Raw genomic sequence first — 25,594 nt, forward strand, 5'->3', positions numbered from 1 at the left:
AGTGCAACCATATCGGCAGCATATTGGCGACGCATAAGTCTTCATGGACGACAATTTGCTGCCCCATTGTGCACGTCTTGTGAATGACTTCCTTCAGGATAACGACATCAAAATGGCTCTGAGCACTACGGGACTTAACTGCTGAGGTCATGAGAACTTAGAACTACTTAAACTAACTACTTAACGTAACTAAGCACATCACACACACCCATGCCCGAGGCAGGATTCGAACCTGCGACCCTAGCGGTCGCGCGGTTCCAGTCTGTAGCACCTAGAACCCCTCGGCCACCCCGGCCGGCTGATAACGACATCACTCGAGTGGCCAGCATGTTCTACAGACATGAACCGTATCGAACATGCCTGGGATAGACTCAAAAGGGCTGTTCATGGACAACGTGCCCCACCAACCACTCCGAGGGATCTACGCCGAATCGCCGTAGAAGAGTGGGACAATCTGTACCAACAGTGCCTTGATGAACTTATGGATAGTATGCCACGACGAATACAGGTATGGATCAACGCAAGAGGACATGCTACTGGGTATTAGAGGTACCGGTGTGTGTACAGCAATCTGGACCACCACATCTGATGGTCTCGTTGTATGGTGGTACAACATGCAATGTGTGCTTTTCATGAGCAATAAAAAGGGCGGAAATGGTGCTTATGTTGATCTCTATTCCAATTTTCTGTACAAGTTCCGTTCCGGATCTCTCGGAACCGAAGTGTTGCAAAACCATTTTTTAGTGTGTTGATATATATATGAGAGAGAGAGAAGAACTGGCTCTGAGCACTATGGGACTTAACATCTGAGGTCATCAGTCCCCTAGAACCGAGAACTACTTAAACCTAACTAACCTAATGAAATCACATAAATCTCATACATCCATGCCCGAGGCAGGATTCGAACCTGCGACCGTAGAGAGAGACCAGCGGGAATCGATACAGCAATCTACGGTTTATGGAGCTCGAACGCTAACCACATGACCGGCGCCAGACCATGTTCAGGAAAGCAACATAGCAGTACATATTGAGGCGCGAAACTTCTTTTGAGATTTTCACGAAATCACCTGAATAGCGCACTTTACTACTTGCACATTATGTTAGCCTAATGGGCTACTAAACGTGTACAAAGTCTGAAGTAAATCCGTTATCCGAACGTCGTGGCCTCCCCTTTTGAGACGGAGGTAATGCCACCTCGTCGAGCACGGCGATTACACAGTAGCGTGTAACAGCCAACGTCGCTGCGCGGAAACAGCGGCCGTAAGGTGGAGCTGGTTGGCGAGTGGGTCTGAGGGCGAGTACGTAAGCCGGCGGCTGGAGAGGCGCTCTCCAGGCAGAGCCGCCCGCCAGAGACGGCGCGCCGAGGGCCCTCCGGGTCTGCCTCTTCCGCCGTCGTGCCCCCGGTAAAGGCAGGCGGCCTGCCCCGCCCGTGTGGCTCGCGCTGCCCGCCCACCGGCGCAGCGCCAGCCGACACTCGGCCTGCAAACAACTTCACTCCTGCTGCCCCAGCAGCACCGAGGGCGCTTCACAGACTACCCACTCCTCCTCTGACGGTCTCCAGTCAGCGAATAAAACGTCGTCGTTACTTATGGAATACTGCGTCGCACCTGGGTGATGTCACTGATGACAGTGCCACTAAAGCAGAGTTATTAAACACGGTTTCCCGAAACTCCTTCACCAAAGAAGACGAAGTAAGTATTCCTGAATTCCAATCAAGAACAACTGCCAAGATGACAAACATGAAATCAGCAGATATCCTCGGAGTCAAACTACCAGTTTAATAAGCCACAGCTGCAAAATACTAACGCGAATTCTTTACAGACGAATGGAAAAACTGGTAGAAGCAGACCTCGGGGAAGATCAGTTTGAATTCCGTAGAAATGTTGGAACACGTGAGGCAATACTGACCTTACGACTTATCTTAGAAGTTAGATTAAGGAAAGGCAAACCTACGTTTCTAGCATTTGCAGACTTAGAGAAAGCTTTTGATAATGTTAACTGGAATACTCTATTTCAAATTCTGAAGGTGGCAGGGGTAAAATACAGGGAGGGAAAGGCTATTTACAATTTGTACAGAAACCAAATGGCAGTTATAAGGGTTGAGGGGCATGAAAGGGAAGCAGTAGTTGGGAAGGGAGTGAGACAGGGTTGTAGCCTCTCCCCGAAGTTATTCAATCTGTATATTCAGCAAGCAGTGAAGGAAACAAAAGAAAAATTCGGTGTAGGTATTAAAATCCATGGTGAAGAAATGAAAACTTTGAGGTTCGCCGATGATACTGTAATTCTGTCAGAGACAGCAAAGGACTTGGAAGAGCAGTTGAATGGAATGGATAGTGTCTTGAAAGGAGCATATAAGATGAACATCAACAAAAGCAAAACGAGGATAATGGAATGTAGTCGAATTAGGTCGGGTGATGCTGACGGAATTAGATTAGGAAATGAGACACTTAAAGTAGTAAAGGAGTTTTGCTATTTGGGGAGCAAAGTAACTGATGATGGTCGAAGTAGAGAGGATATAAAATGTAGATTGGCAATGACAAGGAAAGCGTTTCTGAAGAAGAGAAATTTGTTAACATCGAGTATTGACTTAAGTGGCAGGAAGTCGTTACTAAAAGTATTTGTATGGAGTGTAGCCATGTATAGAAGTGAAACATGGACGATAAATAGTTTAGACAAGAAGAGAATAGAAGCTATCGAAATGTGGTGCTACAGAAGAATGCTGAAGATTATATGGGTAGATCACATAACTAATGAGGAGGTATTGAATAGAATTGGGGAGAAGAGGAGTTTGTGGCACAACTTGACCAGAAGAAGGGACCGGTTGGTAGGACATGTTCTGAGGCACCAGGGGATCATCAATTTAGTATTGGAGGGCAGCATGGAGGGTAAAAATCGTAGAGGGAGAACAAGAGATGAACACACTAAGCAGATTCAAAAGGTTGTAGGTTGCAGGTTGCAGTAGGTACTGGGAGATGAAGAAGCTTGCACAGGATAGAGTAGCATGGAAAGTTGCATCAAACCAGTCTCAGGACTGAAGACAATAACAACAACAACAACAACAACAACAACAACAACATCCTCGGAGTAACGAAGCAGCTTAAATCACGTAATAAAGGCAAGGCCTCCGATCCAGATTACATACCAGTCAGGTTCCTCTCAGAGTATGCTGATAAAATAGCTCCATATTTAGCAATTATGTACAACCACTCGGTCACAAAAAGATCCGTACCTAAAGACTGGAAAATTGCTCAAGTCACACCAATACCCAAAACTGGAAGTAGGAGTAATCCGCTGAATTACAGCCCTATACCACTAACGTCGATTTGCAGTAATGTTTTGCAACATATATTGTATTCGAACATTATCAAGTACCTCGAAGAAAACGATTTATTGCCACTTAGTCAGCACGGTTTCAGAAAACGTAGTTCTTGTGAAATAGAAATAGCTCTTTATACTCGTGAAGTTGGTTGGTTGGTTGGTTGGTTTTTGGGGGAGGAGACCAGAAAGCGAGGTCATCGGTCTCATCGGATTAGGGGCGGATGGGGAAGGAAGTCGGCCGTGCCCTTTGAAAGGAACCATCCCGGCATTTGCCTGGAGCGATTTAGGGAAATCACGGAAAACCTAAATCAGGATGGCCGGACGTAGGATACTCGTGACGTAATAAGTGCTATCGGCAGGGGATGTCAAATTGATTCCATAATTTTAGATTTCCAGAAGGCTTTCGACACCGTTCCTGACGAGCACCTTCTAACCAAGCTGCGTGCCTATGGAGTATCGCCTCAGTTGTGAGACTGGATTCCTGATTTCCTGTCAGAAAGATCACAGTTCGTAGTAACAGACGACAAATCATCGAGTAAAACAGAAGTAATATCCAGCGTTCCCCAAGGAAATGTTATAGGCGTCCTATTATTCCTGATCTATATTAACGACATAGGAGACAATCTGAGTAGCCGTCTTAATTGTTTGCAGATGATGCTGTCATTTACCGTCTTGTAAAGTCGTCAGATGATCAAATCGACTTGCAGAATGAGTTAGATAAGCTATCTGTAGCAATGTACCCTGAATAAGGAAAAGTGCGAACTTATTCACATGAGTACTAAAAGAAATTAGCTAAATTTCGATTACGCGGTAAGTCACACAAACCTGAAGGCTGTAAATTCAACTAAATACTTAGAGATTACAATTACGAATAACCTAAATTGGAACTATCACGTAGATAATATTGGGGGTAGAGCAAACCAAAGACCGCGATCATTGGCAGAACCCTTAGAAAGTGCAACAGGTCTACTAAAGAGACTGCTTACACCACACTTGTCCGCCCTATTGTGGAGTATTGCTGGGCGTTGTGGGATGTGGGATCTGCATCAGCTGGGACTGACGGATGACATCGAAAAAGTACAAGGAAGGGCAGCTCGTTTTGTATTACCGCGAAATAGGGGAGATAGTGTCACAGACATGATACGTGAATTGGAATGGCAATCAATAAAACAAAGGCGTTTTCCGTTGCGACGGGATCTTCTCATGAAATTTCAATCACCAGTTTTCTCCTCCGATTGCCAAACATTCTGTTGGCACCCACCTACATACGGAGAAATGATCATCACGTTAAAATAAGAGAAATCAGGGCTCGCACAAAAAAAATTAAGTGCTCGTTTTTCCCGCGTGCCGTTCGAGAGTGGAACGGTAGAGAGACAGCTTGAAAGTGGTTCATTGAACCCTCAACCACGCACTTTATCGTGAATAGCGGAGTAATCACGTAGATTTGTAGATGGGCCGATCTACCTTGTACAGTGACTGCCCATTACCTCTACAGCACCAGGATGGACAGTAAACTAATCAATTCTATTTTCTATTAAGACACAAAGGAATTAAAGACATTAGCTGCCAGTGGGCAATGATTTTTATCAATCGGGTAAGGTGATTATTTGTGCCGGACCGAGATTCGAACCGCAACCTCCCGCTGACTAGGCAGTTGCGCTGACCACTAAGCCATATGGACACTTTGCTCACGACAATCGCACGGACTACCCTAGCATACCTCGGATCAGACCCAGATGTTCAACTTATACCACACACTGTTTATGTAGTGCCCCTGTTCATTGCCTTATTACTCACGGCTTCTCTCGCCGATTCGCTAAGAGTTCGAGCTTAGTGTGCGTCTTCACTTAAGGAAGCATAGGTCTCATCTGCTTATGTCCGCCCCCAGTAGCTGAGTGGTCAGCGCGGCAGAATGTCAATCCTAAGGGCCTGGGTACGATTCCTGGGTGGATCGGAGATTTTCTCCGATAAGGACTGGGTGTTGTGTTGTCCTAATCATCATCATTTCATCCCCATCGACGCGCAAGTCGCTGAAGTGGCGTCAAATCTAAAGACTTGCACCAGGCGAACGGTCTACCCGACGGGAGGCCCTAGTCATACGACATCTACTTAATTGTATGTATGTGGTGTCTGTTCTTTCGGGCTGATACCACACATATATTTATTTTTGATACTTACATCTGATAAAAAATTATCCGGGCACTCCGACATAATGCGTAACTTATCACTAGAGTTCACGACAGGCAGACGCGCCTCATAAGGAGACTATTGCTTGGTCGGTAGAGAAGCGCTAACAGCAAAATGGATCGCACAGGAGACCTCAGTGACTTCGAACTAAGGCTAGTCATCTGACCCAAAATATGCATCAGCGATATTTCAACTCTTCTAAAGCTGCCTAAGCAGACTACTGGTGATACGGAGCGACGGGACAATCACACCTAACATGAGGACAGAACGAACGTCCCCTTACAAATGTGATTCATATTAACAGGGTGTGCAGTGCACTACTACGACTATGTAAACAAGAAGATGTAAATCTCAATTGTTTTCCAGAAAAATCAGTTGTGCTTATATTTCTTGAATTTTCTCATTTTCAGATTATTGAAGGACAATACTAAGGGTTGCCAGCATATTTAAAAAAAATGGTTCAATTGGCTCTGAGCACTATGGGTCTTAACATCTGAGGTCATCAATCCCCTAGAACTTAGAACTACTTACACCTAACTAACCTGAGGACATCACACACATCCATGCCCGAGGCAGGATTCGAACCTGCGACCGTAGCGGTCGCGCGGTTCCAGACTGAAGCGCCTAGAACCGCTCGTCCACTCCGGCCGGCTGAAAATATCAGCAATGACTGTTGAAACCTGTCGTCTTAAATAAAGAAATTTGTTATGTTGTTGTCTGATATTGACTTTATAATGGTTTTTAACTTACATTCTTTGTAGCAGTCAGCACCCGTGCGAGTTAAGTGCTTAGTTTCATAACCGCAAGGCCTCTGGATCGAACATTGCTGCCGATAGCTTCTTTTCATTATTCCCACGTAATTCTAACAACCGGTTTATGGCCGTGCAAATTATGAATATTTTCCATTCATTTATTATTTTCCAAATCTTTCTACTGAAAAAAGGCAAAAGCTTTTTTCTCAAGCAGATTGAAAACAAAGTAAGAATACATGAGGACTTTCAGTCAAATCAGTATTACCATTATATTTATATTATTGTGTGTACTTTTGTGATAGGTATAATTTGTAACTATAGAATACTGCACGAATCAGGGTAACACTGATCGTAGAAACATGGAAAACAATAATCATTGCGACAGACAACAGACGTAATGAATGCCGATTTCTTCCATGTGCGTGGTTCTTTCAACGTGTCTATTGAAAAAAAAAAGTTTTACTTTCATAAACTGTTGTCTGCCATCAAAAAAATTCGCAGCGGCATACCACGCATATCGAAACTCACCGGATATTCATGCAGACAGCTCACAAAAGAAGTGGCATAGGCAGCGAAATTCGAAACCGAGACCTCGTCCTTAAGAAACTCAAGGATTACACGCTCGGTTGCAGACTCCTTGCATACTAGCGACCGTAAAAAGTATGTAAGGACGTCAACAAATTTCAAACTCAATTTTCTCGAAAACGGCTGAGAGTAGTGTCATCCTGTTTGGGTATTTTGAAGTGCTAGTAGTGCGTTACACATCCTGTCAGACTGAATATAATCGGTGCGGGGAAGCCCCTACGCTTCCCTTGTCAATAGAAGCCAGGCAGGTCTCGTGTACTGACGGATGCGGACTCTCGAGCACTGCGGAGGATAAAAAAATCGCATTAAATCAGCGGCAGGAATCTGGTAGTATTTCTGGCTTTGCACCCATCACATTCGGCTACAATATGCTCTTCTTAGAGCAGATGAGAAGGCAGCAGTGGCAGGATGACGTAATGTGGTGTGAGGCACCGATGATAGATGGTTTGTTCGGTAAGGGTATCGTGAGAAAGACCGCCTAAATTGTAGTTCTCCTCCGTGATTGGCTGGTGCATTCGCAAGCTGCGCGCCAAAATGAGAATCTTCTGTTACTAATATTGGTCAAATTAAATAGCATATAAAGCCTCTCTCACTAGCGCGCTATCATTCCATTATTTCACAAGTATTAATAACCAGCAGAATAATAAAATGGCTCTGAGCACTATGGGACTTAACTTCTGTGGTCATCAGTCCCCTAGAACTTAGAACTACTTAAACCTAACTAACCTAAGGACATCACACACATCCATGCCCGAGGCAGGATTCGAACCTGCGACCGTAGCGGTCGTGCGGTTCTAGACTGATGCGCCTAGAACCGCTCGGCCACCCCGGCCGGCACGCAGAATAATAAACAACTGCTATACGAAAAGGCAGACGAAGCACTTCGGTGATCGGATCGCACCTAACTTTGATGGCGGGTGAAGTGGTTTGGTTGTAAGAACAGAGCTGGTTCGGCAGTGTCAGAGTACACAGTCGGTGTTGAGAGTTCATTAACAATGTATGGCTATTTGGAACATATAGTTGAGAACAGTGTGAAACTAATTACGGAAATACGCAGTTCATTATTTTGTTGAACAGAAATTATTTGTGCCTCTAAGCTGGAACGTAATTGTGCAGTTTCTCGTGTTCTGCCAATAAAAAGAAAGTGTCATCCCGTATAAACAAAGTGATGGGAAATTTAATTCTTTCTAAACTAATAGCTCCTCGCTAAGCGTTTCTTACAGCCTCAAGATTATGGATTCACTACCTAAGTACCCGTCTGGTTAGCCGAGCGGTTTAACACACGGCTTTCCGGAGCGGGAAGGAGCGCCTGGTCCCCGGCACGAACCCGCACGGCGGACTAGTGTCGAGGTCCGCTGAGCCGGCCAGTCTGTGGCTGGTTTTTAGGCGGTTTACCATCTACCTCGGCGAATGCGGGCTGGTTCCCCTTACTCCGCCTCAGCTACTCTATGTCGGCGATTGCTGCGCAAACAATTTCTCCACATACGCATATACCACCATTACTCTACCACGCAAACATGGGGGTTACAGTCGTGTGTGGTGTGAGACGTTCCCTGGGGAGGGGGGGGGGGGGGGCGAACCGCACAACAATAAGCCTAGGTTCGGTGTGGCGGCGGCGGACAGGTGAAGTGGACTACGGTAGTCGTGGGGTTGTGGACCACTGCGGCTGCGGCCGGGGTGGAGCCTTTCCGTCGTTTCTAGGGCCCCGGATAACATACGACATACAACACTACCTAAGTGCTGTTTTCTGCGCAACTATAGACTACTGCAGGTTGGTGACATTAATTAGAACTTGTGCATTCCACTCAGGCACTTCGCGTGTACTGCAATCTTAGTATAAATGAGATCAGTGACACGTCACCTGCGGTAATACAGAGGAGGTATGAAGGAGGGTTTAATACACACACCCATAAATATATCAGCCCCCCTCCCTCATATCTCTCTCTCTCTCTCTCTCTCTCTCTCTCTCTCTCTCTCTCTCTCTTGCGGCTTGTGTTTGGCGAATTCCTGGAGCACGCTATCAGCCATCACCTGTAGTGCCAACATCTATGTGCAGAAGAGATGTTTTAATCGGTATGGAGGCCTTTCGCATGGTTTTCGCGTGGTCTTCTAATAGGTCTGAAGAAAACGCTAAATGCGGAAGGATATGCACACGTTTTACAACACTGTGCACTGTTTATAGCAGCATCGCAATGCATCTTACCACAAATCAGCGTCTGTGGATAATACCATTCCTGAAATGGACTGGCCTGCCCAGCGTCCCACATGAAACCAACGGGAGCACCACTGCAATGAGTTAGAATGCCGCACTGCCCGCGTGCGTACTTATTTTGATGCAAACAAGCATATTTCCTGACTTAAGGTATGGCTCCCCAGTCCTGCTCGGCCGGGCGACCAATTCTTCTATCCTCTACGGCAGCAGTACCGTTGACATCTTGCATGACGTTGAGTAAGGTCCTCCAGATCTCAAAGGATTCTCCATATTCTCTCGACAGTCGCGGGATCCACCCTAACGCGAGTAGAAATATTGCTCAATCATCAACCGCGTTTCAAAGTGAACTGTCCTATTTGGTATATCGATTTTCAAGAATTTTTGGCCGAAACTGTGTATGAAGAAGCAAATCTCATTAATGTACTCAACAGCTGTAGTATCGATACACTTATCTATTTTTTTGTAATTCGTTGCCTGAGACCGCAGATGTTGGTCAGAGCGGTTACTTCATTTTTTAGAAAGTAGCAGTGAGTCGGCGGGTGTGAGACAGTCTGGCTACGTACTTTCTTTGAGAAGGATGGAAGCTGATCTGCCTTGTAGTGGAGGCAGTATTATTTAAGATGGATTTTGCAATAATATATTCTGAGAAAAAAATCTGTGGGTTTGAGATGATGTGAATGCAAGATGTCAAAAAGGAAGTTTTCTAAGATGATCTAGTGTTTATTTGTATTCGTAATTGTGTCGTTTCTTATTGTTAGAATATTGTGTGTGCTCAAAGCTTGTGTCATTTCTTATTGTTAGAACATTGTGTGTGCTCAAAGCTAACTGTAAAAATTTTATTGTGAAGCACATGGATTTTTCTTATAATTGAAAGATGTGTAAAGGAAAGTAACAGTACGGAGGAAAATTGTGAAGAAATATTTTGCTAACCTGTCTAGTTGCGAGAACTTTATAGAAGGGTGTATTGTTGTTACGGTTTAATGAAGCATAATTATACCTGGAGTATTTGTTCTCATTTATCAGTCGTTAAATTTAGTCCCTCATTTTTCATTTACTGCCTTTATGAACGTGTTTGTATACTCGCTTGGCACATCGCGAGTTGTGCGCTGCAGAAGCATTTTTTGTGAAAACTGGTAAGATACCGTCTTGCATTGCATATCGCAAGTACGGCAAATGGAATTTGGTTTTGGACAGTCAGATCAAACTCCCTAATAGTAACAGGTTCCAGAACAGACGAGCGTTCAAATATCATTTCAGAGATTTCAAAACAGTTAAGGATTTCAAAAAAGTGCTATCTTTTGAGTTTTCAAGCAGTTTTATCAGAATGTCAGAGGCGTTAAATTTTATATTAATTTGCTGTATAATTAGAACAACAGTTCTGGTACAGTGACTGTTTGCTAGGAAGAAGACGAAGATTCGCAATATTCAGGGCATCCATTTTAATCTGTATCATTTCGTTTTGCAGTCAAATAGCATACGTAAATTTCGTTGACAACGCATTACTTTCTCGCAGGCCAATTGTTTGATGTAATAGCTAGTCTGGCTTCCGCATCGTGTAGCGTGAGCTTCATATACTTGAGGTCAAAATTAAAATTTAACAGGGTTCTATTGCCCTGCACTGAGATTAACTTATTTCGATATCAAAATAAGTTTCATATAAATTTTCAGGTAAGAACCAGTCACAAACAAACACGAGTTTAAAAATTTTATACATTAATTTCACATTCTCAATAGATCACAGCCTGCCGCTTTCGAACTTTAACCTCTGCAGCTGAACGCTGATCTTTACGCAACGGATGACGCGGTATTCTCACAAACTATCAACGTGTAAGAAACCTACTTTGTAATGTCTTCTTATTATACATAATGAACGACAGTACTCGTATCTACTTTGTACGGTAGAGTTCAGACTCTAATCATTTGGATATCCAAACATGTAGTACACCACTTGCCAATTAGACGTTTGTCGCATTCCGCCTTCATTGTGGTGCAATTTTTACGGCCAGCAGTGTAATCTACAGCGAAACACACGTCGTGTTCTGACAGGTAGGCAGAAGGTGAACGGTCTACCCGACGGGAGGCCCTAGCCACACGACATTTCCATTTCAACGTTAGAATGTAAGGTTATGTTTGTTTCGTTGGGTGCCGAAGACTGCTAGAGATATGTCACATAGTTACGCACGGATTCATAAATTCCACAGTTCTGCTGCGGTACGGATAGCAGGTATACCACAATGTGCGACTGAAATGGCGCGGCTAATGGAAACGTACTCCGAATTTGAAGCACGCCTAACAGTAACATTCTTGTGGGAAAAACGTCTAAATTGCATAAAAGTTCACCGTTAAATTCTAGCGGTATATCAACCAAATGTGAAGTCGCGGTCTAGCCGTAGTCAAGTGGTGACGTTAATTAAATTAAGCCCACAGAGAAGTGGGTGACACTAATCAGGAACTTCAGATCTTACACACGCGATTTCCATCTTTTCAGCAAGCTTTTGTATCATTGTGGCTAAATGTGTGAAAAATCATGTTCCGCAATTATGTACGATTTGTTATACACGGGCGAGTCACGTTAATGTAACCACCCGTCAAAATACTAAATAACCTTTGAGGACGAGTGTGTAGGAGGTTCTGCAAGGTAGCGACAGGGATGTGGAGCCATCCCGATTCGAGCGCCGTGGCCAGCTGCGCTAAGTTTCTTAGTTGAGGATCCGTGGCGCGTACCCCCGATAGAGGTGGTCCCACAGAGTCTCCAATAGGTTTACATCCTACGAGTTTGGTGGTCAGAGGAATATGGCAAACTCATGCTGGTGCTCTCCGAATCACGCACGTACACTGACACTCTGAATTGTCCTGCTAGTAGATACCACCGTGCCGAGTAAAAACAAACTGCATGTCGGAGTGGACATGGTCACCAAGGATAGATCCATACTTATGTTGGTTCACTGTGCCTTCCAGAGCGACGGGATAGCCCTCAGAATGGCACGAAAAGATTCCCGGATCATAACGCTCCTTCTCTGGCATGGACCCTTGCGACAACTGTTGCTTTCAGACGTTTCCCGCAGCACACGACATCTGCCATCTGTCCCATGGAGTATAAAACGTGATTCATCTGAAATGCCACCTGTCGGCACTTAGAGGTCTTCCAGTTATAGCACTGGCCCTCAAATCCAGTCTTTGTCGCCGATGAACAGCAGTCGGTACGGGTGTACAAACCATGGCCCTACTGCTGAAGATTACACGCAGGGTGGCCGAGCGGTTGTAGGCGCTACAGTCTGGAACCGCGCGACCGCTACGGTCGCAGGTTCGAATCCTGCCTCGGGCATTTATGTGTGTGATGTCCTTAGGTTAGTTAGGTTTAACTAGATCTAAGTTCTAGGGGACTGATGACCTCAGCAGTTAAGTCCCGTAGTGCTCAGAGCCATTTGAACCATTACACGCAACAGCGTTCGCTAGACTGTTGCTGAGGAGACACTATTGGTAGCCCGTTGGTTCGTCTGGGCAGTCAGTTTGCTGGAGTGCTGGACGTCTATTCGCTCGTACACATCTCCGCAGCCCTCGTTCACCCTAGTCATCTAGGGCCTATGGTGAACCACATTTGCCTCTGCGCTGGTTTTGGATACCGCTGCTCTGCCATGCACGGCCCATGGCGGCACGCGGACAGTTTACGAACTTAGCTGTTTCGGAAATGCTTCCACTCTTGGCCCGAAAGCCAACGATCATGCCCCTTCGGACGTCAGATAAATCCCTCCGATCCCGCATTACGACGACGAATGCACTGTTTCTCGCGCTACTCCACGCTACGCAAATGCACGGAGCTTCGTACTCCGGTGTGTTGTAGGGTGAGCGGATCACGCCTTTCCTACTTCTGCCTGGGTGAGTTTGTAGTAGTCCTCTCTTCGGAATCTTCCTTTCTTTTTTTACTGCATCTGGCTCGTGTTGCGGCGTGCCTTCACTCTAGCAACAGGTCTGGCCACTGTGTGGTCGGGTGCCAGTGCACTTGGTGTCCCAAGTTGCGAATAAGCTCGTTCTCCGACATCCGGGCGGCCACGTAAAAACGATGGGCCGCCTGCCGGAATCGGTGCTAGAGCAGTGGGACTCCTGCTACTCTGGAGTTCTCCGGTGCTGAAGTCACGTGGCAAGTGAAGCGCTAACATAAGTGCCTTGTTCTGGACCGCCTGCAGCCTGGCGATGGACGAGTCGGCAGCGTTGCCCCACACCACAGCAGCGTACTCTAACACAGGCCTGATGAATGTTAGGTACAGAGTTATGCCACAGTGTGGCGGCTGTTTCTCGCGCGACCCCGACACGCGTTATATACCCTCCGCTGCTAGTACTGCCACCTGCTGTCTGTGAGTGGTTACTGCAACTTGACGTCCAACATAGGCGCTGGTTACAGTAATGTGACTCGATCGTGTACAGTTGTACGTTAGCAGCTTCTGAAAGGGTACGAATAAAGGGAACGCTCTGCCACATATTTGATCCGACGTGCCACGCTGCTTGGCCTACTTATGGATCGCAGCTATCCTTACCATTAATGAGGGAGGCAGTGCACGCCTGCAAGAGTTTCGCAATCTAAAGTTGTGATGAGGCAAGGACGGCCACCGCTGCAGAAAACAAACCAACAAGAACTTGCGCTAACAAGCTAGACTGTCAATGGAGAGCCGGCCGTTGCGGCCGAGCGGTTCTAGGCGCTTCAGTCCGGAAGGGCGCTGCCGCTGCGGTCGCAGGTTCGAATCCTGCCTCGAGCATGGATGTGTCTGCTGTCCTTAGGTTGGTTAGGTTTAAGTAGTTCTACGTTCTAGGGGACTGATGACTTCAGATGTTAAGTCCTATAGTGCTCAGAGCCATTTGAACTGTTATTGTCTAGATATCTGGAATGCACAGACTTGTTGCTTTACCTTTACATGACAGAACTTATTTTGACGAAGGCTGTTCCAGAAAAAGTGCTTTACCACCATCGCGCCAATTCTGGGGAGAGTTTAGTGACGGATGAACTGCGAAATCTTGTAAAAAAACTGTCCTTTATTATATGGAATAGCAACAATTGATTAGCAGACGCCGGCCGCGGTGGTCTAGCGGTTCAGGCGCTCAGTCCGGAACCGCGCGACTACTACGGTCGCGGGTTCGAATCCTGCCTCGGGCATGGATGTGTGTGATGTCCTTAGGTTAGTTAGGTTTAATTAGTTCTAAGTTCTAGGGGACTGCTGACCACAGATGTTAAGTCCCATAGTGCTCAGAGCCATTTGAACCATTTTTTTTGATTAGCAGACTATCACTGTTGTGTCTTAAGCGTAAATATTTACTTTTGCTGCAGAGCTTCAACAGGTTGTGTGTGTGTGTGTGTGTGTGTGTGTGTGTGTGTGTGTGTGTGTGTGTGTGTGTGTGTGTGTGTGTGTCTGACGATGATCTCATATCTTGACGATACGATGAGATAGTGATCCTATTGACAAAGATCATGACTGGAGAAGGAAGAGAATGAAACCTTTCTGGTGAAACAACAGTATAATGATCTTACATATTCAATCATCGCACTTACTTACCATTTTTATTTACATCATTCATTGATTTGTTTAACTTGGTAAGATTATGGCCACTGTGCCCTTTCCTACATCTACTCACGCACTCTTTGTGTTTAATATACCAGGTGATCAAAAAGTCAGTATAAATTTGAAAAGTGAATAAGTCACGGAATAATGTAGATTCGGAGGTACAAATTGACACGCATGCTTGGAATGACATGGGGTACATTAGAACCAAAAAAATACAAACGTTCAAATAATGTCCGACAGATGGCGCTTCATCTGATCAGAATAGCAATAATTAGCATAACAAAGTAAGACAAAGCAAAGATGATGTTCTTTACAGGAAATGCTCAATATGTCCACCATCATTCCTCAACAATAGCTGTAGTCGAGGAATAATGTTGTGAACAGCACTGTAAATCATGTCCGGAGTTATGGTGAGACATTGGCGTCGGTGTAGTCTTTCTGCATCCCTAGAGATGTCGGTCGATCACGATACACTTGCGACTTCAGGTAACCGCAAAGCCAATAATCGCACGGACTGAGGTCTGGGGACCTGGGAGGCCAAGCATGACGAAAGTGGCGGCTGAGCACACGATCATCACCAAAATACGCGCGCAAGAGATCTTTCACGCGTCTAGCAATATGTGGCGGAGCGCCATCCTGCATAAACATCGTACGTTCCAGCAGGTGTTTATCAGACAAGCTGGGGATGATGCGATTCTGTAACATATCGGCGTACCTCTCACCCGTCACGGTAGCAGTTACTGACATTTTGCTGTCCAGCGCCATCAGTCAGACATTTTGTGAACTTTGTTTTTTTTTGTTCTAATAAACCCCATGTCATTCCAAGCATGTATGTGTCAAGTTTTACCCCTCTATCTACATTATCCCGTGGTTTATTAAGATTTCAAATTTATACTGAATTTTTGATCGTCCAGTATATATTATATATTATTATAGCTGCCGGGCTCTATGGCGGGCTACAGTCAAACTGCTATCCCACTGCAAAATGGTTCAAATGGCTCTGAGCACTGTGGGACTTAACATCTGAGGTCATCAGTCTCCTAGAACTTAGAACTACGTAAACCTAACTAACCTAAGGACAGCACACACATCCATGCCCGAGGCAGGATTCGAACCTGCGATCGTAGCGGTCGCGCGGTTCCAGCCTGAAGCGCCTAGAACCGCTTGGTCACATCGGCCGGCTATCCCACTGCAGTCCGGGGCGTATTCAGACATGTCTTCGCTGGTCATCGGGGCTCATTTCGAAGCGGGACTTATGACTAAGACAATTCTACTCTGATCAATAATATTCCTTGCCAAATGTGTCTAACACCGCTGCAAACTGGCTTGCTGGTGTAAGAGACCAACGGGCGCCGTGAGCTCGACTCCCTTTCTGTGAGAAGCCAATTCGTGCTCCTCGTGGTCACTGAAGCACCAGTCGCATGTCGGATCGAAGACAACGATGAAACCGGGGTCTAAGTGCCACTCTGACGATTTCTCGGTCCTGGTCCGCAAGTTCTGTCGTCTCTCCACTTCGACAGTTCCTTCTTGGCGCTGTGTTCCATTCCTACCAATATCGTCTAATAGTGGCATCGTTTCTATTCAAATGTCAGCGATTCGCCGATTACTCAACCGGCTTTCTTGAGCCCCACTACAAGTCTTGTTAACGTGCCTGTCTGCGAGGCATAGTTATCGTCCAGCTGAAATTTACAAAGGCTTTATGCCCTGGTATCGAGATATCTCCTGTTTAGCATCCTTGCCAGCTGCGCGGTGAAATTGTGCTGCAGCGTTACATACACTACTGGCCATTAAAATTGCTACACCAAGAAGAAATGCAGATGATAAACAGGTATTCATTTGACAAACATATTATACTAGAACTGACATGTTATTACATTTTCACGCAATTTGAGTGCATAGATCCTGAGAAATCAGTACCCAGAACAACCACCTCTGGCCGTAATAACGGCCTTGATACGCCTGGGCATTGAGTCAAACAGAGCTTGGATGGGGTGTACAAGTACACAGCTTCAACACGATACCACGGTTCATCACGAGTAGTGACTGGCGTACTGTGACGAGCCAGTTGCTTGGACACCATTGACCAGACGTTTTCAATTGGTGAGAAATCTGGCGACTGTACTGGCCAGGGCAGCAGTCGAACATTTTCTGTATCCAGAAAGGCCCGTACAGGACTTGCAACACGCGGTCGTGCATTATCCTGCTGAAATGTAAGGTTTCGCAGGGATCGTATGAAGGGTAGAGCCACGGGTCGTAACACATCTGAAATGTAAAGTCCATTGTTCAAAGTGCCGTCAATGCGAACAAGAGCTGACCGAGACGTGTAACCAATGGCACCCCATACCATTACGCTGGGTGATACGCCAGTATGGCGATGACGAATACACGCTTCCAATGTGCGTTCACCGCTATGTCGTCAAACACGGATGTGACCATCCTGATGCTGTAAACAGAACCTGGATTCATCCGAAAAAATGACGTTTTGCCATTCGTGCACCCAGATGCGTCGTTGAGTACACCATCGCAGGCGCTCCGGTCTGTGATGCAGCGTCAAGGGTAACCGCAGCCATGGTCTCCGAGCTGATAGTCCGTGTTGCTGCAAACGTCGTCGAACTATTCGTGCAGATGGTTGTTGCCTTGCAAACGTCCCCATCTGTTGACTCAGGGATCGAGACGTGGCTGCACGATCCATTACAGTCATGCGGATAAGATGCTTGTCAGTTGGGATCCAGCACGGCGTTCCGTATTACCCTCCTGAACCCACCAATTCCATATTCTCCTCACAGTCATTGGATCTCGACCAACGCGAGCAGCAATGTCGCCATACGATAAACCGCAATCGGGATAGGCTACAATCCGACCTTTATCAAAGTCGGAAACGTGATGGTACGCATTTCTGCTCCTTACACGAGGCATCACAACAACGTTTCACCAGGCAACGCCGGTCAACTGTTGTTTGTTTATGAGAAATCGATTGGAAACTTTCCTCATGTCAGCACGTTGTAGGTGTCGCCACCGGCGCCAAACTTGTGTGAATGCTCTGAAAAGCTAATCATTTGCATATTACAACGTCTTCTTCCTGTTGGTTAAATTTCGCGTCCTTAGCACGTCATCTTCGTGGTGTAGCAATTTTAATGGCCAGTAGTGTATTTATCTATCCGCCTCCGAAGCTAACAAGTTTGCATTTTCCGTCGATACGTGTATGAATATTAATTTGTTACCAATTGGCATAACTGCTTTGCGTTTTTTTTTCTTTTTTTTTTTTGAGTGTTTTTCTAAGACACCCAACTTGTAAGAGGCTAATTATGAGTGCTAGCGGCAATGGGCATTAGAGGAAGGGGGCGGAGAAGGGAGGAAGAGGTAAGCATAACAACACGCAGTTATGAAAGTAAGAGAAAAGAATATGGCGTAACGCAGAGAGAAAAGAAAAGAGAAAGAAGCATTACTGGGGGAAAACTGGAATATTGGCTTTATGACTTACATTTGACAGAGGGAAAGTTGGCCACATACGGCAGTTTCTGGGGAAAATATTATGAGCTTGCAGAGGCAAGTATTTCAGCTTCTTAAAAGCAGCAAGACACTGAACTGCGTGCAGAGTGCAACAAGGGCGTCCGCAGTCTTTCATGTCAATAAAGGCGCCGGCCGACGGTGGCCGAGCGATTCTAGGCGCTGCAGTCTGGAGCCGCACGACCGCTACGGTCGCAGGTTCGAATCCTGCCTCGGGCATGGATGTGTGTGATGTCCTTAGGTCAGTTAGGTTTAAGTAGTTCTAAGTTCTTGGCGACTGATGACCGTAGAATTTAAGTCCCATAATGGTCAGCCGGCCACGGTGGCCGAACGGTTCTGGGCGCTTCAGCCCGGAACCGCGCGACTGCTATGGTCGCAGGTTCGAATCCTGCCTCGGGCATGGATGTGTGTGATGTCCTTAGGTTAGTTAGGTTTAAGTAGGTCTAAGTTCTAGGGGACTTATGACCTCAGCTGTTGAGTCCCATAGTGCTCAGAGCCATCTGAACCCATAATGGTCAGAGCCATTTGAATCATATCAATAAAGGCAAAATTTTTCCCCATGTAAATTCATTGGAGAAAACATCAACTACAAATTCTGTGAATTTCGTTTGTAAGGATAATGCGACTGTCTTATTGTTACGAAAGAATTAATGTGGTTATGTAGTTCCAACATTACGTTGGTATCTTGAGACCTGAGTAAAAAAGTGTTGCATTACACATATCATGCCATTGCACGTGATTTTTGCTTCGTCAAACAAATAAAATTTGACTTGGCCGAAACGGTTAACAATTTTGACTACACCGTCACATGTAACGGCGTGATGTGCGTAATGTGACACGTTTTTACTCAGCTCTGAAGGTGGTCATTACCGACCGAAATTAACAACGTGATTACAAATAAACATTGTTATCCAAGACTGAAATTATAATAAAGCAAATATTTTCCTAGGCCGCTGCAAACTTTTTCGTTATTATGTCACAACTCGTAAAGTAATTAATATTGAGAAGGGACGTCACGACACTGCTGTGAATCTTAATACCCTTTGACAGCTGAAGCGTCACCAGCGCTTTTAATCACGCTGAGCCATAATTTTCGTTTTTTCCCCCATTCGAGTCTGTACCTCATTCATTATCCCATCCGCCCTTTTAATATTCAGCATTCTTCTGTTGCACTGTAGTTCAAAAGCTACTATTCTCTTTTTGTCTGAAGTGTTTGTAGTCTTCACTTCCGTACTGGGCTACAGTACAGATGAATACCTCTGGAAAAAAAAACCCTAAAATTCAAATTTACATTCATCATTAACAAATTTGTCTTTTTCAGAATTGCTTCTAATGCTATTCGCAGTCCGTATTTTATTGCCTTTCTACTTTAGCCGTTGTCAGTTATTTTGCGGGCTAAATGGGAAAAAGAAACATCGATTGATTTTAGTCTCATTTCCTAGCCTAATTTCCTCAACATTGCCTAACTTAATTCGAATGAATGCCATTACCCCTGTCTTGCTTACAAGGAGGCTGTCAGTTGGGTTGCAGTTTGGTAGAAAATTTTCAGCATGAGAAACATTTGATTTAGTACTGGGAATTCGTCACACGGTTGCACTGTTTCCCTTTGTGGATTACATACAGGGCGGCCGTAATTAAAGTTCGAGTTTCGAAACGCCGTAGAAATGGAACCACTGCTCAGAATAACGTCAAATTTTACCAGCATGTATTGACGCAGGGGTAACAAACAAAACTAAAGAAAATTTGACCAATAGATGGTGCTGTAAGCGTTACAATATGCACACTAAGCGTTACAATATGCACACCAACAGACGTGCGGCACCCGGCTATTCTTCAGTTTGCGTCCGAGATGGTCACTAACACTGTCCCCATGAAGGATCGCACGCTATTGGTAAAACCCGTTTACAAGAACGGTGACTGTGCGCCTTTAGCCATTCAGATGTTCAGGACACTGAAGGCTATGGAATAAGGTTCAAAAATGGCTCTGAGCACTATGGGACTTAACATCTGAGGTCATCAGTCCCCTAGAACTTAGAACTACTTAAACCTAACTAACCTAAGGACATCACACACATCCATGCCCGAGGCAGGATTCGAACCAGCGACCGTAGCGGTCGCGCGGTTCCAGACCGAAGCGCCTAGAACCGATCGGCCACAACGGCCGGCTTTAGGCATTAAGAGTTCATGGAAGCTTCGAAATGTGGGATTGTGTCCAGGAAAAATGCGAAATTGATTTCAAATATATCTCTTTTGAAATGGTGCTTGGTTGGAAACTGTATCTCCCAGTGGTTCCCAAGCGAACCTTACAACTATTCATTGCTTAATTTATGCGCATTTGTTCTTGTATTCGTTGCTTAATACGATGATAAAAGCCAATTTTTTGAAAAATTTTGTTGGGACCCCAAGGGTTAAGAAGAGATTGAAAAATTGAGTCGCTAATGAAGGAAAATCTAGAGGAATACAGGAATGCAGATTTCTCTAGAGGAACAACATTTCCTCTTAACAGTAACAATAGATACTGAAAGAAGGACTCGCCAAAGACGGCTAGGAACGACACACAAGCTGCACATTTGAAGAGACACTTGTTATGCCACATATGCGAAAATGAAAGAGAACGCACAGAGAAGAGTGGAATGACGTGGTGCTGCAAACCAACCTCAGCGTTAATACGAAAAGGTACTTTAAGTGCCCACATAAGTAAAGAAGAGAGCGAAGACGATAAGATTAATGAAAGTGAGAGGTGGGTAGGGATTTATGGGAAGTGTGAGAAGGATGGGGCTGAGAGCAAATGGAAAGGGGATGAGGTTGGAGCAACTGTAAGTTAGGTAGGTAGGGAAGACCCACTTTCACTGCACGCTATGTACCTGACAGGTCATTTGTCGTCATAGCTCAATTTTATGTGGCTTGCTGCACTTCCTCACGCCACCTAGGTAGAGGATTTTATATAATCAGTCCATTTGTGAATAGCTCTTTCTTCCTTCTGAATGTTCGTTTCTCCACTTTCTAAATCGATGATTCAATTTCGGTCACGAATCCAGCGAAACAGCCGTGGGAAGCCACCTAAAGCCATCTGGATCCAGATATTTCATTACGAAATATTACTTTTTATTGACTTAATGGCAGTGGAATCCATCAGGATTTGATCACACATGACAAAATAAATGAAAAACGTAGAGCTAAATAATTCAACCATTAGCAGAGGGAGAAAAATTTTAGTGACTGGCAAAAAAATCATGGATGAGGTCCTATAGCGTTCAGTGTTCTAGTCCTCACATATGTGAATGAAAATGTTAGCATAAACGTAAAATAGAAGTGGTGTTTCTTTTTTCAGATGACAGATGTTACAAAGAATAGTCTTAGGGCAAGCGTAAAAAAAACTGCTAGCAATACTTTAAAGCACTATTAAAAGAGGTCTCCGTTAGCTAAGAGAAAAAGCAGTATATTCAGTTCCGTACAACAAATATAACTGAGAGTCACGGTTAATGTAGCACGCGAAATGGAGATAGTGCATAAGCTACAATATTCCAAATTTCTGAGTGTACATATTGATGATTTTGTACTAAAGGCAGCATATTATAACACTTCAGTGACGCTATTGCGCAACAATTACCAACACAAGAGAAACAAAATTCAGTGAAGTCAGCGCCATGTGTATGGGTGGGTTGAGAATTCCGCCCCGGCCTGGAATAGGAGTGTCGCTTTGCGGTGGTGAACAAAGCTGCCGGTGAGGGGGCGGGGCGGTGGCTCGCTATTCGTCACCCTGGGGAAAGGCCGCAGCTGCTCGCTGACTGGGGTGGGTGGGGGCTTCTCCGATAGCGGCGGGCCGCAACTTTCCACTTCACGGTTCGCAGCTTAAGCCGCGCTTTGCCCGTCGCCTGCGCTCGTCCGGAGGCTTTTGGAGGACTGATTCCCGCATCCGCGCCGTCACACACCGAGAGAGTTTCTCTGGAAATGCTAATTGTCACGCTCCGCATCCTTCCTGGGAACTGGGAGCACACACTGCACAACGAATTACTTGTTGGGCGACAGACACACCGTGGTCTGTTCTCAGATACCGTCTCCCATGCGCTCAGCCAGTACGCTGATGTCTCGGGAAACACAGCTACCTCTACACTTTCGATAAATACTGTCTAGAACACAGGTTCCCAACCAGCGGTCTGCTGCAGCTAAAATACCGTCGCCAACAGATTTAAAACTTCAGACTAGATGTTGAGTTGTTTCTAGGCGAGAAAAAATTAAAGCAGTTTTCTGATCTCACATCTCAGATGTATTTGGCTCCTCTTGTGGATATTTGCGCACACCTGAATGAATTAAACTTGCAATTGCAAGGTTCAGGAAATAGACAAAAAAATGGTTCAATGGCTCTGAGCACTATGGGACTTGACATCTGAGGTCATCAGTCCCCTAGAACTTAGAATTACTTAAACCTAACTAACCTAAGGACATCACACACGTCCATGCCCGAGGCACGATTCGAACCTGCGACCGTAGCAGTCGCGCTGTTCCAGACTGAAGCGCCTAGAACCGCTCGGTTACTGCGACCGGCAGGAAATAGACATTTAGTAGGCTTTTCAAATACGCTGGTGTCCAAACTTTAAAGCAATAAACGGAAACTTTGCAAGGTAGCGCTTATTTCGCCACAAAACAGTATAAAGAGGCGATAGTACATTAGAAACAACGCAAAGGATACATAACGTAAACAACAGCAACCTGCATAACGGTAGACAAAAATGTTCTCTATTTTTTTCCATCTCAACGAATTTGCACACACATTCCGACAGTTGGTTAATGTGCTCAGTACGTGGTGTGACCACCACTGGCAGAAATACAGGCCTGACAGCGACAAGGCATGCTGTGAATGATGTTATCAGCCTCATATTCTACATCTACAGCTACATGGATACTCTCCAAATCACATTTAAGTGCCTAGCAGAGGGTTCATCGAACCACCTTCACAATTCTCTCTTATTCCAATCTTGTACAGTGCGCGGAAAGAATGAACACCTATATCTTTCCGTACGAGCTCTGATTTCCATTATTTTATCTTGGTGATCGTTCCTCCCTATGTATGTCCGTGTCAACAAAATATTTTAGCTTTCGGAGGAGAAAGTTGGTGATTGAAATTTCGTGAGAAGATTACGTCGCAGCGAAAAACGCCTTTCTTTTAATGACGTCCATGCCAAATCTTGTATCATTTCTGTGACACCCTCTCCCATATTTCGCGATAGCACAAAACGTGCTGCCTTTCTTTGAACTTTCTCGATGTACTCCGTCAGTCCTATCTGGTAAGGATCCCACACCGCGCAGCAATATTCTAAAAAAGGACGGACAACCGTAGAGTAGGCAGTCTCCTTAGTAGGTCTATTACATTTTCTAAGTGTCCTGCCAATAAAACGCAGTCTTTAGTTTGCCTTCCCCACAACATTTTCTATGTGTTCCTTCCAATTTAAGTTGTTCGTAATTGTAATACCTAGGTATGTAGTTGAATTTACGGCTTTTAGATTCGACTGATTTATCGTGTAAACGAAGTTTAACGAGTTCCTTTTAGCACTCATGTGGATGACCTGAAGCAAAAACGATCATTCTCCCTGCACAGATGCTCGCAGTCCTTAAGACTGGTTGGTGGATGATGACGTGATGCAAGACGTCTCCCTAGTGCTTCCCAGACATGCTCTATGGGATTCAAATCGGGACAGCGAGCAAGCCACGACATACATGCAATATCCTCCATTTCCAAAAAAACATCAACCACCCGTGCTCGATGAGTTCGAGCATCATCGTCCATCAATACGAAGTCTGGGCCCACAGCACCTCGCAACAGCCGCAAATGGGGTCCCAAGATCTCGTCACGATACCTGACAGCAGTTAAACCTTGCCGATTCATCTGTACAATTTCATGAAGAATGGTAAACATAATCCCTGCCCACACCGTTAGGGATCGTCCTTGATATCCGTCTCTTCCCACAATGTTCGGACCTCAAAATCGTGTTCCACGTTCCCTCCAGATGCGAATCCGTGGAGAATCACTCTCCAGACTAAATCGAGTCTCATGTGTGAAAACGACATTATCCCACTGTTCGACCGTCCAGGCGGCATGTTGATGACCCCTGGCTAGAAGTTCCCTTCTGCGAAGACGAGTCAGGGGTAGGCATACAGCAGGTCTCCGACAATAAAGGCCACTCTACCTAATCCTTGTGCTCACCGTTTGCCTCGATACAACACGTCCAGTTGATGCTGCGAGCTCAGATGCCAGTTGCCGTGCGGTACTAAGGTGGTACTATTGTGCCCGTACAGCCAAATAACGGTCCTCTTTTCTGAAGGCGCTCTTGGTCGAGCCTGCCCTGGTCTTCGGGATACAGTTTCGGTCTCTATGCACTGTCGCCACATGCCAAAAACAACAGATCGATTCACGCTAAGCCATCGGGCCACATCAGTCTGCGACTGTCATGTTTCCTTTCTTTCTCTGGCCCTCTACCGCAGAGCGTCTGGTAGGCATCTCCTCCGTGCCATACTGCACAGTCTGTGACTGTGTGCACAGCGATTGTGGATGTTGGGCTACCCAGCAAACATACCTCGTTTCATAGGTGCCCTGACATCACGGTTGGCATGGTTGTCAGTTGACTGGAGTACCATCTTCCGCGCAGAACACGATCGTACGGACATCTCATTGACAGTTTGTATGATTACATCGTGAATTAGACACAGGACGGGAAAATAACGGTTTATTGCTTTAGTATTGGACACCAGTGTATATTTGTCTTCGAAAGCAAACTTCGTCACGTTATTTGCGAACTCCCATTACGGACAGGTAAAACTGACGAAAATAATTATTCTGTGGCCGCGACATGAAAAGCAGTCGAAGATAACACGTGTCACATGTTTAGGGCAAACAAAAGGAAACATCAAGGGTCATCTGCAAATGCTGAATTCAATCATTACTTCCCAGAATACAACAAAACAGAAGCTAAAGTTGACCAAAAATTTATTCGCTGCACTTTTACCACTAACGCAGGAGAAGTTGCAGATGAAATGAAGGACGAGCTCACTGAATTCCAAAATGATAGAAACTTTAAGGAAGCATTTGAATCTGGTTCTCTTGAGCAGTCTTGGTGTAAAAAAAAAAAAAAAAAAAAAAAAAGCAAATTCAATACACTAAAATTCCAGAAATCACCTTGCGCCATCTTACGCTTCTCTCCAAAACTTATTTAATCGAACAAGCATTTTGGGTGGTTCGTTTGTTGATTTGTGTAGGGGACCAAACAGTGAGGTGATAGGTTCTGTCCGGTTAGGGAAGGAAGTCGGCCGTGCCCTTTGAAAGGAGCCTTCCCGCCGTTTGCCTGAAGCGATTTAGGGAAATCACGGAAAACATAAATCAGGATGGCCGGACGCGGGTCTGAACCGACGTCCTCCCGAATGCGAGTCCAGTGTGCTAACCACTGCGCCACGTCTCCCGGTGACAAAAAATTTCTGTTTTGCTGGTA

General features: G+C 45.3%; 2 protein-coding genes across 6 annotated transcripts in view; one reads left to right on the top strand and one right to left on the bottom strand.

Annotated features, from left to right (window-relative positions):
- LOC124788013 (calcium uptake protein 3, mitochondrial-like) overlaps window positions 1-25,594 on the bottom strand; it is a 580,087-nt gene that overhangs the window by 66,346 nt on the left and 488,147 nt on the right. The window lies entirely within an intron of this gene.
- LOC124788507 (GTP-binding protein Rhes) overlaps window positions 20,886-25,594 on the top strand; it is a 677,045-nt gene continuing 672,336 nt past the window's right edge. The window contains exon 1 of the mRNA XM_047255776.1: window positions 20,886-20,929. Coding sequence (XP_047111732.1) covers window positions 20,886-20,929 — 44 coding nt within the window. The remainder of the gene's footprint in view (window positions 20,930-25,594) is intronic.

The sequence above is a fragment of the Schistocerca piceifrons genome, chromosome 3 (genome assembly GCF_021461385.2).
Source record: "Schistocerca piceifrons isolate TAMUIC-IGC-003096 chromosome 3, iqSchPice1.1, whole genome shotgun sequence".
NCBI lineage: Eukaryota > Metazoa > Arthropoda > Insecta > Orthoptera > Acrididae > Schistocerca > Schistocerca piceifrons.